This window comes from Stenella coeruleoalba (genome assembly GCF_951394435.1).
Source record: "Stenella coeruleoalba genome assembly, chromosome: 12".
Lineage (NCBI taxonomy): Eukaryota > Metazoa > Chordata > Mammalia > Artiodactyla > Delphinidae > Stenella > Stenella coeruleoalba.
The window spans coordinates 78,019,573-78,031,815 of NC_137158.1; the positions used below are offsets into that span (position 1 = coordinate 78,019,573).

General features: G+C 44.7%; 1 protein-coding gene across 8 annotated transcripts in view; it reads right to left on the minus strand.

Annotated features, from left to right (window-relative positions):
• Positions 1–891: 891 nt before the first annotated feature.
• The window catches only part of CNKSR3 (CNKSR family member 3), a 101,648-nt gene continuing 90,296 nt past the window's right edge, over positions 892–12,243 (minus strand). For 7 of the 8 annotated variants that reach the window (XM_079939049.1, XM_079939045.1, XM_079939044.1 and 4 more), the window contains 4 exons: positions 9,102–9,226; positions 5,984–6,189; positions 5,408–5,497; positions 892–2,413 (listed from right to left, as the gene is read on the minus strand). In XM_079939049.1, coding sequence (XP_079795175.1) covers positions 2,115–2,413; positions 5,408–5,497; positions 5,984–6,189; positions 9,102–9,226 — 720 coding nt within the window. In that variant the 3' untranslated portion in view covers positions 892–2,114. The remainder of the gene's footprint in view (positions 2,414–5,407; positions 5,498–5,983; positions 6,190–9,101; positions 9,227–12,243) is intronic. The other variant, XM_079939051.1, reaches the window with a different exon arrangement.

Sequence of the window (12,243 nt, forward strand, 5' to 3'; positions counted from 1 at the left end):
CTCCCCTTAGGACTTCAGGGAACAGTCTGAGAAACACTGATTGGGCACAGTTACTGTACTTGAGTTGGGCACTGAAAATTCATCTGAGGATGGTCATTTGATCACAAAGGACATTTACTCCACAGAAAAGGGGCTGACCTCCAGCTAAGACCTCCAAAACCACTAAACTCATTACTCAGGGGATCTGAGAGTGATGTGAGAGGACGAGTGAGAGGAAGAGTTGCCACCCCATTTTCTGGGCCACGCTAACAGTCAAAGGGCGAGGGCTGGCTCTCCCCCGCTTTCCATAGTCCCTTCTAGTCATCAGTGCCCTGTTACCAGACTTCCCCGCCCCTGCTCTGCCCTTATACTGTATTGTCAAGCACCCAATGAATCACGCATTCCAAGCCTCTTCTCTCCTCCACTGGCCAAACCCCTTTTCATTCCCCATGAAACAACTATATCTTCACTGCAGTTCCCTTGGGGGTTGGTTGACAGGAAAACAGCCTGACTGAATTCATTCACACTAATATGCGAGCGGTTGCCAGCTCCCTTAACCCCACCAGAGGCTTTTTTTTTTTTAATATTTTGCCCGCAACGCGCAGCACGTGGGATCTTTGTTCCCCGACCAGAGATTGAACCTGCACCCCCTACGTTGGAAGCATGGAGTCTTAACCACCGGACCGCCTGGGAAGTCCCACCAGAGGCATTTTAAAAGGAAGATGTTAACTCCAAGCAATCTCCAATGTCAGGCAGTTCAGCAAAGTAGACATTTCAAGGGGTGAGGGGAAGATATTTTTGAATAGGAGATACCAGCTTTGCCCAGAGATATAGCTCAGAAAATTCTCCAAATGTAATTTTACTTTACACACGGTCCCTCAACGCCCCCATTTCTAATCCATAAAATCCTAAAATGGTTGGGAGGGTTTATTTTGTTTTTTTAACAATAGTGCCCACAGCGGCAACAGCCAAGGTGGTCACTGGTAAACCTGAAAACATTTTGAACACTTTTTTCGTTAGCTTCATGTAGGACACAAAACAGAAATATATCAATTACATGTGACTAAGAGTAAGAAAAATATACAACTATATTTAAAACACTTAAATTAACAAGATAGTCCTTTTCCATTCTAGCAAAATATCATACATTCAGTTTAAACAAGAGTTAATATCCAGACACACTTTTCCAAAATACCTGATGCTAGTTGAAAATGAGTGACCGTGAGATTTTCCAAGAGATTTCTAATTAGCAAAATGTGTACAGTTTTGAAGAACTGTCCATTCTTTTCTAGAAGATAGTCATTGAACAGGTCAAAATGCAAACTGATGTCTCTCTCGTAAACCTAAGTATGGTTGTTTCATTTTTCTCAATGACACTTTGGCTGTCAGCAAATCTTATAGCTTCTTTTCCCTTAAAGACAATAATATACAACACCCTTCACAAATAACCATACACGTCTTTGTGTGTAGTAAGCCCTATCTAAACCTTTTCACGTGCTTCTGTATTAACTGACTTACACTGAGACTGTTATGAAAAGGGCATTAACTAAGTGTAACTGGCCTACACTCAAACCTCTGCTCTGAAAGAGCATCAGATGCTTCCCACGTGTTATTTCAAAGTCAAAGCTGCTACACTTACACATGTGGCATGGAGCTTGAAAGATCAAAACAAAACTGTGTTCTCCACTGGCTTTTTCAGGTGAAGAGGTTGGACCAAAAACCAACACATCTGTGTGACACTGGCCACCAACTGTAGTCCCACCCCCCTAAAAAGAACAATGGCCCAGATACTCATAACGACGATAACATTCCTGGCCAAGGCTGTGGTTTAGGGAGTGTGTCTCCGTGTTCTGACTCTCAAGGAAGCAAAAAGAAAAAGCGGACTCTCCCCATTTCCCTCCTTTGGCCTCCATAAGCCAGCATCTAAGATTCTCTGGATTTGTTCCCATCCAATGATTTCAAAATTCCAAGTGCAGTATACAACTTACAAAAAAAAAAGAAGAAGAAAAAAGAAAACCCACGAAATCGCATAAGGTCGCTGCATAATACTGTGGATGAAAATCAAAACAAGTTGCTGATTGAGGACGCAAGGCACTTGGTAGCAGGAGACGGGGAGGGTCCCGGGAACGCAGGGCTCAGTGAGTCAACAGTTTCAGGCGAGTAAACCAGCTGACCAGCAGGGACGGTTCTGGAGAAGAGGACTTGGCTGCCGAGGAGCTGGCTTTCTTTTTGGTCCCTTCCTCCGAGAATGGAATCGTGGCGCTGCTGTGGAGATCTGAGCTGATGTAGCACCTGCTGCCTCGGATGTAGTCTGCACCTCGGACCAGCTGCCTCTCGGCCGTGGGCCTTGAGAAACGGTATGGGGGGGATGACCTTTCTTCGATGATCGGAGAGATCCGCTCATTACTGAAATACCGGCAAAGGCCGTCCTCACCTGTTTTCAGACAAAGCCCACAAGTAGTCCGTTAAAATACCCGTCCTCTGCATGGCGCTGCCTCTGAAGGTGGCAGCGCACCCTGCCCTCCTCCCAGGGATGGGCTACCAGGCCCCCCAGGCGGCCAGGCTCACACCACTGGGTGCTGAGAAAGCAGAAACGGAAGAGGTAGGTGCACACTTTAGGCTGCTTTTCCACCTGAGAGGTAACACAGGGGCAGAGCAGAATCAGAGGGCCCGCACTTCTTTTTTTTTTTTTTTTTTTTTTGCGGTACGCGGGCCTCTCACTGCTGTGGCCTCTCCCGTTGCGGAGCACAGGCTCCGGACGCGCAGGCTCAGCGGCCATGGCTCACGGGCCCAGCCGCTCTGCGGCACGTGGGATCTTCCCGGACCAGGGCACGAACCCGTGTCCCCTGCATCGGCAGGCGGACTCTCAACCACTGTGCCACCAGGGAAGCCCTTTTTTTTTTTCCCCGCACTTCTTAATCAGTGTAGAATTTTCATGATTTCACTTGAAATCAAAACACCAAAGAGAAAATCTTATAATTCTATCAGTCCTTCCGCATCTGTCCCTGCTCAATGCCTGCAGCCCAGAGCACGTGCCCCTGGAACGGTGGTTCTTCTTCTGAGCATCCCTAAGGAGCATTCAGCAGGTGGGATGCCTTTGGGTATCACTCTGAATGCAGGGCAGGCACTCTCCACCTTTAATGGATGGGGTTCAAAGATTTTAATGCTCTGCAAGGCTTGGGACATTTCTGGAGAAGGAAGAATGACCCCACCCTAAAAGCCAGTAGACCCCCTGGGATGGGGGCAGGGGGGTAAGAAACTGAATAGAAACATAAAATGCAGGGCACCCTGGCAACATGTAGCATTCTTTTGACTCAGAAATTCCACTTTTAAAAACGGATGAAGAACTACGTACAAGATGCTTATTGAAGCAATATTAACAATTGGGGGGGAAAACACAGATAACCTAAAGGCTCAACCACAGCAGACTGAATGGAGAGGCGCTATTGCCAGAAGATGGATTACTAATGCAGCTGCTACCAAAAATGCACCTGTTAACGCTCCCCTTTCATAGTATTACTGAATAGCTATCTATTCCATTTTGCACATTTTTCTAAGCGTATAATACGTAAATATAGGAACAACTAGAAGATACACAAAACATTCAGAGTGATTATTTCTAGGTCGGGGAAGCAGATTACAGATTAGTTTTCTCGTACCTTCTAGAGGTTTTCCAACAATTTGTTTTGTTTCTGTAATCAAAGGGGAAAAGTTACGTTAAAAAGTGCCCACTGTCAAAAAGCCACATTTTGTAGGAGTCTATTTATATGAAATGCCTTGAAAAAGTAAATCCAGAGACAGAAAGTAGATTTTCAGGGCTTCCCTGGTGTCTCAGTAGTTAAGAATCCGCCTGCCAATGCAGGGGACGTGGGTTTGAGCCCTGGTCCAGGAAGATCCCACATCCCACATGCCGCAAAGCAACTAAGCCTGTGCGCCACAACGACTGAACCCACGTGCCACAACTCCTGAAGCCCACGTGCCTAGAGCCCGCGCTCCGCGACAAGAGAAGCCACCAAAATGAGAAGCCTGCGCACTGCAACGAAGACCCAACGCAGCCAAAAATAAATACATTTATTTAAAAAAGAAAAAAAAGATGACTATGAAAGTTAAAAAAAAAAAAAAAAGAAAGTAGATTTTTGGTTGCCGGAACTGAAGGAGGAGGGAATGAGGAATGACTGCTTACAGGCATTTTTTGTTGAAGTGATAGAATATTCTGGAATTAGCACAACTCTATGAATATACTAAAAACCACTGAATCGTACATTTTAACAGGGTGAGCTTTATGGTATGTGAGTTGTCTCTCAAAAAAGCTGTTATTTTTTTTAATTGCCCTTTATGCAGGTACCTTTCTTTCTAAAATGATAACACCAGAAAAAATGTAGAAGGTGGGATGGAGGTCAAGTATCTTTCCATTTTCCTGACCTCACACTCCCCACCCCTACACCCCATATCTCAACCTTAAACGAAATAAAAGTCTAAATCGGGGACTTCAAATGCTAAAAAGAATGGCAAAGAAGATGTGGACATTTCTCAATCTAAACAAAGAACTGCCCTGCCCCCTGCTGTCTGCTCCACAGATTTTCTTGTCAACTAAGGGTATCTTGGACCTTAGAAGGCAACTTCTCCCTTTTCCAATTTAGTGTAATCCAGGTGATTTGGGTACTTAGGTGACAAACTTTACCAAGTCGCAGGGAGAAGTCAGGGGTTGATCACTTTGGAAGTTAGGCCTCCAGAACTTTTCTCTTCTTCCTTTTACAATCTAAGGCCTACTGTTCTCTAACTTTTCACCAGCTCTTTGTTTCAGTGCCACAAAAGCAATGTTACGATGTCCTGACAATTGAATGTAATCTGGCCAAAAATAAGACTATAAACATTTTCCTCAAAAGACCAGTGCTATCACCTGTAACTTTGATTACAGGGTAAATTAAACACAAGTTTCTTTTCCAATAGTAGTTACTCTCTAGCTCAAGAAGGATTGGGGGAGAAAAACACCCATGTCTGTTGGTCAAAAATCAAACAAATTCCAATAATAATAGTCATAAAATTGGACTAACACAAGAAGGATTGGGGAGAAAAACACCCATGTCTGTTGGTCAAAAATCAAACAGGTTCCAATAATAATAGTCATAAAATTGACGATGAGATTGTTTAACGAATAGTGTATTTCTATGTGTTTAGAAATTGGACCATCAGTGTCTACAGCCTTTTTAAAGCACACAATACTGTTCAGGAGATTTACAATCACTACCTAGGAATATGTATTTCTGCCATTCTACACACAGATAGGACCTTAGAGGCCTTCAGCAACCCCTGATTTTGCAGATGAGAAGATGATTTTATGGTCATTAGAGCACAAAAGGGCTGAAACGAGGGTCTGGGTTTTGGACTCCAGGTTTGGTGTTTTTCAGTTTGCTTAAATTAAACTTACTTTTCCTCCCATGACTTCGAGGTCTAGCAAAAGGGTCCACAATCCCCATCCAGCTCGCATCCGCAGGCATGGACAAAGGCCGGGGCTTGCCTTCAGAGGGAGGGGAAGGAAAAGGAAAAGCCGACAGAGTTTTTGGACTTTAGAGAATCCTTCCCTTTATTTAGAACTAGACCCTCCCCCACCCTGACATCACACTCACTTCAGCATAAGCAAAATAACACAGTTTAAAAATAAGAAAAGTATTTTAAAGCACTGTGTTTCCACAGCAAACCATTAGGACAGAGGCATGCTGAACTTGCGTCTGTGGGTCCACGGAGCAAAGCGGCTCCAAGTTAAAATGCAGGCACTGGAAGTTGGAACTGTAACATGATCTCACCCCGCTGGGCTTGCATGCCAGGCAGTGTAATGACTCAACAAGCCTTAGCTTTAGAAAGATGAACAAAGGTCTCATACTTAGAATTTCATTGAGGTTTATGTTTTCCTTGGATTACCCTTCAAGTCTGCCGAATTCATCCAACAGTTCCAAATAAGGAAGGGGGAGGGGAAGAGAAACAAAACAAACACTCAGCAACGTACCATAGGATGGTGTTTTCTCTCTCATTTTTGTGGGCAGAATATTGGTTTCCACGGAATACCCTGGCAACTGATCGGAATCAGCGATGGTAAATCTCCGTCTCCGGCTTTCCTGGTCCAGGAAGGAATTGGGGGACTCAGAACCCTTAGGGCCAGGCTGTGGCTGTTTACATTTACTGAATCCGTAAACGGAACTCCCATTCTCTTCCCTGCAAGATAGAGGGCAATAATTACGTTGCTTACGAAGATCCTCTCACACTGAAGAATTATAGGATACATTCTGCTTCTAGCGCACGGAAGAAAACAAATCCTCCTCTCCCTGTGGAGGAAAAAGCAACACTTTTTCAATCACAGTTGCTTCTCAAATACACAGAGATCCTATTAAATAAGAGTAAATACGATGATCCTACTAAATAAGAGAAAATGAGATTTTTTTTCATAGTTGTTTAAGGGATACACATATATCTTGAAGAGCTAGCTCTGGTTTTCCTGTACATCTGTCCTAGAGTTGAATCTCCTCCTTACTACAGACACCACAAGTGAAGGTATGATCTATTGAACCTTTTTTCTCATGCCAGGAGTAGTCTCTTTGCCAAGATCCAGCAAAGAAGACACTTGATGTGCGATGGCAGTTGTCAGGTTTGGAAATGATGTCAAAGATTACAAAGGGGCCTTTAGAGCGGCCAATGGAAAGTGTCTATTTTCTAAACAAAGTACAGAAACCAGCAAAAATTGGACCGCTGCTTGCAACTTCGTTCTTTCTAAATGTCAGCTTATAATAAAACTTAAAATTAATTTTAGTTGAGTCCAGATTACCAGCTGGTTAAATTTTTGGCACTGAGTAAATTCCATTAGGGGCTCATTGCAAAACTACTCGATAAACCCAGAATCCACTGAGTTCAAAAACAGTCTAAGGAACAGCCTTGCCTATTGGTGTTCCCAGTGAGCCTGCTGCCTGCATACCCTTTCCCCACCACGAATCTATCTCCTTCTATACTTTTAAACCCGGCATATAACTTCCCCATTCACAAAGCTTTCATGACTCACCACTTGTTCTCTGTGACCATTTGCACATTTCATTCCTAATAAAATATGCTTCAGTGACTTCCCTGGTGGTCCAGTGGTAAAGAACCCACCTTCCGATGCAGGGGATGCGGGTTCGACCCCTGGTCAGGGAACTAAGATCCCACATGCCGCGGGGCAACTAAGCCCCCGCGCCGCAACTACTGAGCTCGCGCGCCTCGACTAGAGAGGCTGCGTGCTGCGAACTACAGAGTCCACATGCTCTGGAGCCTGTGCGCCACAACTAGTGAGAGAAAACCCGCACGCCACAACTAGAGAGAAGCCCGCGTTGCAACGAAAGATCCCGCATGCTTCAACGAAGATCCCGCGTGCCACAGATCCACTAAGACCCGACACAGCCAAAACTAAATAAGTAAATAACAAATTTTTTAAAAATAAAATAAAATATCCTTCATTAATGGTGTGCGTGTGCCCACGTGTTTCCCCCAGTAGAATCAAAGCACCAGATCCCTTTCACTTTTACTACGTACGTACCCTTCTTCTTACCACAGCTCCTGTGACCCCTCACTGAGACCCAGACAAGAATATTCAGGATTAGGGGGGTCGGGGCCATCCTCCCTACAGCCTACAGTTTCTGATAGAACAGTCCACACACTGGTTTGTTCTATCAGTGAAACCCTCTGCTCTCTATGTGCAAAAGCAACAACTCCTTGTAATTTTAAACACAATTTAGATCTCGTGACCACAGGACTCTGGTCTGTGAATACAGGGAAGAGCCTGGTCTACCAACCAGAAAGCCCCTGATCACTGCAGCCACTGCTCTACCTGCTATAATAACTTCTGGGCAAACCAAGACTCAAGGAAGAGGAAAATGACATTAAGTTTTCTTTGTGCCCAGGAAAGAAACACAGCAGAAGCGAAGAGCACAGCTTAAAACAAAAACAAACAAATGAAAAAGTCCACCCTGAAGTGAAAAAGCACTGTAAGTTCAGTCCAAACTGTGTCTTATGAACTATTACAGCATGATTAAGTATTTCTCAATTTATTCTTGAACAGTTGACTAAGATATTGGCAGTTCTCTGGGGGCAAGGACTACATCTGTTTTGCATAAGATGGTAAATCAGGCCCAACTCTCAGTAAATGTATGTTGCGTAAATGAGCCAGATTCTCTCCTTTTACCAGCATATGTAAATATGTAAGATGATATAAATAAGCCTAGATTTTCATACCTTAATCATCCCCTATATAACATCTAGCATAACCGTCCTCATTTTACCATAAACATTTAAGATAGCCATTAAGAAAGTAATGATCTTGAAGAATTTATCATAGACACACACACATAAACACACATGGCCCTGAAAATACAGCCCATCCACACCTATTTTCACATTTTTTAAGTCCTACGGAGAACACATCCCTCTCAGCAAAATAAAACTGTAACTTTAATCAATCTCACAGAAATATTTATTATCTTCTGCCCCAGAGATAAATGTACCGTGTAGTTAATGAAACTTCGATGCCCAGCGAAGAATTAAAACAATGCAGTCCCCGAGAGCACATGCTTTAATCAGCCTCCTCCCCATCATACTGGCTGGCTTCAAGGCCCATAAAACTAGATCTGTTCCTACACTTCCCCCTAAAGGATCACACTTCCCCTACCCCCGGTTTCATGGAGATATAATCGACATATAACACTGTATTCATTTCAGAGGTACAACGTAATGATTTACGTATGTACGGCAAAACAATCATCGCATGTGGTTACCAATTCTTGCTTTCCTGGGATGAGCACTTTTGAGATCTACTCCCTCCGCAACTTTGAAAGATACACAACATGGTTAACGACAGTCACCACGCTGTACATTACACCCCCAGGACTTCGCCTGTAACTGGAAGTCTGTCCTTTTCGACCCCCTTCACCCATTCCCCAACGCCCACGCCCAGGGCGATACTTTTGGACGGTGGATTCAAGACTCATCCCCAACACACTGGAGTGTCAGCAGCGTCTCCTCTCGAGATACTTGTGGTCTTCACACCACCACTAGCACCTCCACGCAAGGAGACGTGCACACCACAGAAATGGGCACCGACATACCGGGGGGAGTAGGGAACGGTCGGTGGAGGAGGGATATAAAGATCCAGGATGGCTGGCTTCTCCTTCTTCAGTGAGGCATCCATCGTGCTGTCCGGGGACTGAGTGGTTGTGGGCGGAGGCGAGGTCTGAAAGGGAGTAAGTGTAAAAGCATGAACGTTACCTCGGAGATCGTTCTCCCCAAAACCAACACCAGCCCCTGGGTAAACAGGGGCCCAGGTCATTTGTGTGTCTGCAGCTACTGGAAACATCCAACGTGCATTCTGCTTTGAGACACTCAAAATGTACCGAGAGTTTTTTTGTTTTGTTTTTTTTAAAGTATGGTTGATTTACAATGTTGTGTTAGTTTCAGGTGTACAGCAAAGTGATACAGTTGTGTGTGTGTGTGTGTGTGTGTGTGTGTGTGTGTATACACATATTCTTTTTCAGATGCTTTTCTATTAAAGGTTATTATAAGGTATTGAATATAGTTCCCTGTGCTATACAATAGGACCTTTTTATTTTATATATAGTAGTGTGTATCTGTTAATCCCAAACTCCTAATTTATCCCTCCCTCCCTCCCCACTTTGGTAACCATAAGTTTGTTTTCTGTCTGTGAGATTGTTTCTGTTTTGTAAATAAGTTCATTTGTATCATTTTTTAGATTCCACGAATGAGTGGTACCATACGGTATTTGTCTCTGACTTACTTCACTTAGTATGATAATCTCTAGGTACTTCCATGTTGTTACAAATGGCATTATTTCATTCTTTTTTCTGGCTGAGTGGTATTCCGTTGTATATATTATATAAACCATTTACCAAGAGCTCTGAGAGCCTAGGTGCATAGTGCAAGAAAGGCAGAGGCCCAGGAGCCAGGTGTCAGGCAGGTTAGAATTCCAGCTCTGAGCAAATCACTTAAACTCCCAAGTCTTAGTTTTCTCCTCTGAAAAACAGCCATACTGACAGTGCCTCTCACGTAGGGCTGCAGTGAGGACAGAATGAGTTAGTTCACACTAATTACTAACAATGCTACCACTCACTAGGAGTATGGGCTCGGAATTCGGACTGCCTGGGTGCAATCTTGGTTATACCTCTGATTAGGTGTGTATCTTCCAGGCAAATCACTCAACCTCTCTGTGCCTCTTCTATAGAATGGGAATAAACAGGGACAAAGATAGTAGCAACACAGGGTAGCTGTGAGAATTAGGTAACGTAATACATGTAACGGGCTTAGCACAGGGCTCGTCGCATAGTAAGTACCCAACCTTATGCTGTCTAATTTAGTATTATACACACACACACAAGTTAATTTTTCAAATTTAAAATCCACACAGCTTTTTTTTTTAATTTTTTTTTTTTTTGATGATGAGAAACAATGCTGCATTTTATTTATTTATTTTTTTTTGCGGTGCGGGCCTCTCACTGTTGTGGCCTCTCCTGTTGCGGAGCACAGGCTCCGGACGCGCAGGCTCAGTGGCCATGGCTCATGGGCCCAGCCGCTTTGCGGCATGTGGGATCTTCCCGGACCGGGGCACGAACCCGCGTCCTCTGCATCGGCAGGTGGACTCTCAACCACTGCGCCACCAGGGAAGCCCAATCCACACAGCTTTTAAAAAATATTTTAAAATCCTGTGTGAGACCTTCAATCCCCTCTCTTCTACAATCTAACAGCAATGACCGGCCTTTTCTAGTTGGTAAAGGAACAGCAAGAAAATGAGTCAGGGCACGAAGATGTTGGGTGAAGGCCAGTGGGAGGCAGCAAGTGAGGACAGTGCTAGACCCCGGGGAGTAATAAAAGGACACCTACGCCCTATCTAGCCCAGGTGGTGATGGATGGAAGATCCCCCATCTCCTGGAAGTGAGAGTGGGAATGGGAGTCTAAGGGTTGAGAGGACGGGAGTAGCCAGTGCTCACAGAAAGACAGCCCCATTTGGGGGAGAGATGCCAAGGCACAGAGAAACAGTCTCCCAGAGCATACACCACAGTCTGTCAACTCTCCGAACTATATAATTGATCCACATCTCATTCTGACAATCCTGGACAATGTCTGAAAACATGGGGCCAGGACCCAGGCCCTCAACAAATAGAAACAGAAGAAAATTGGAGCATTTCCATAGAACAGGCATTTTCCGAAAACTCCAACACTGATGGCTACTTCTAAATAAATAACCCTTGTTTACTATGACTGTGGCCTAAAAACAGAGCGATGAACAGCTTTTCAGTGACAACATGAATGATGTTGACGAGAACTAAAGATGCTCCCTCCCAGCAGAGGTGGGCACCCAGGCATACAGACCCCTGAAGAATGACACACAGGGCAACAGCCAGGGCGGGGGCTAAGAACCTGTACGCAGTACTGGTCTACCAGAGTTCATGTTCTGAAAATATCCTGGACACATCACCAGATGCCTAATAGCTAAGCTGGAAAACGGGCTCTGCATTTTGACGGTTTTCCCTCCCTGGGTCAGAAGCAAAGCTAGGTGTCTCACGCCTCACCTTCACCTCTTCCCCCAAATTGCACAGTTAGTGGAACCGGGCAGGAAGGTAGACAAAACCAAAGAAAAAGGAAGCATGCCCCTTCTTAAGTGAGTTTCCACAGGTCAAGGAACTAACTCTAGCCTATACTTAGATATCATTTTCACTTCCCTTCTGAACACATCCACCTGAATTTTCCTGTCACTTCAAGCTCAGTGATGCCCAGAAGACCTGTCATCTCTGCCTCCCAGATGGCTCTTTCCTGACATTCTAATTTTTGTCACTGGTATTGCCACCCAGGTTCACTGCCACGTTTCACATCTGCTTCTTCCTTGCCTTGCCTACCTTCCTCACCCCTACCCCAAAACCTCTGCTGTCCACATGAGTAATTAGGAGTGAGATTCAGAAATACCAAATACTTAGCTGAGGTCCCACAGCTAAGATGTGGCAGAGGTGGGATTTGAACTCAAGGAGTTCAGCTCCGGGGCCCCTCCCTGTCCACTATGCTGTGCTGCTTTGTGGGTCCTCTTGATGCTTCTTCCAAATGGCCTCTTGCATTAGTCTTTCCCTAGAGTTGCCCCGTCCTAGCCTCGCCCGGAACAACATTACCCATCACCTACACGTGTAACAGCTCCCAACTGGTGTTTCTTGTGTGTAGGTAGTATCATGGGCTAAACTGTGTCCCCCA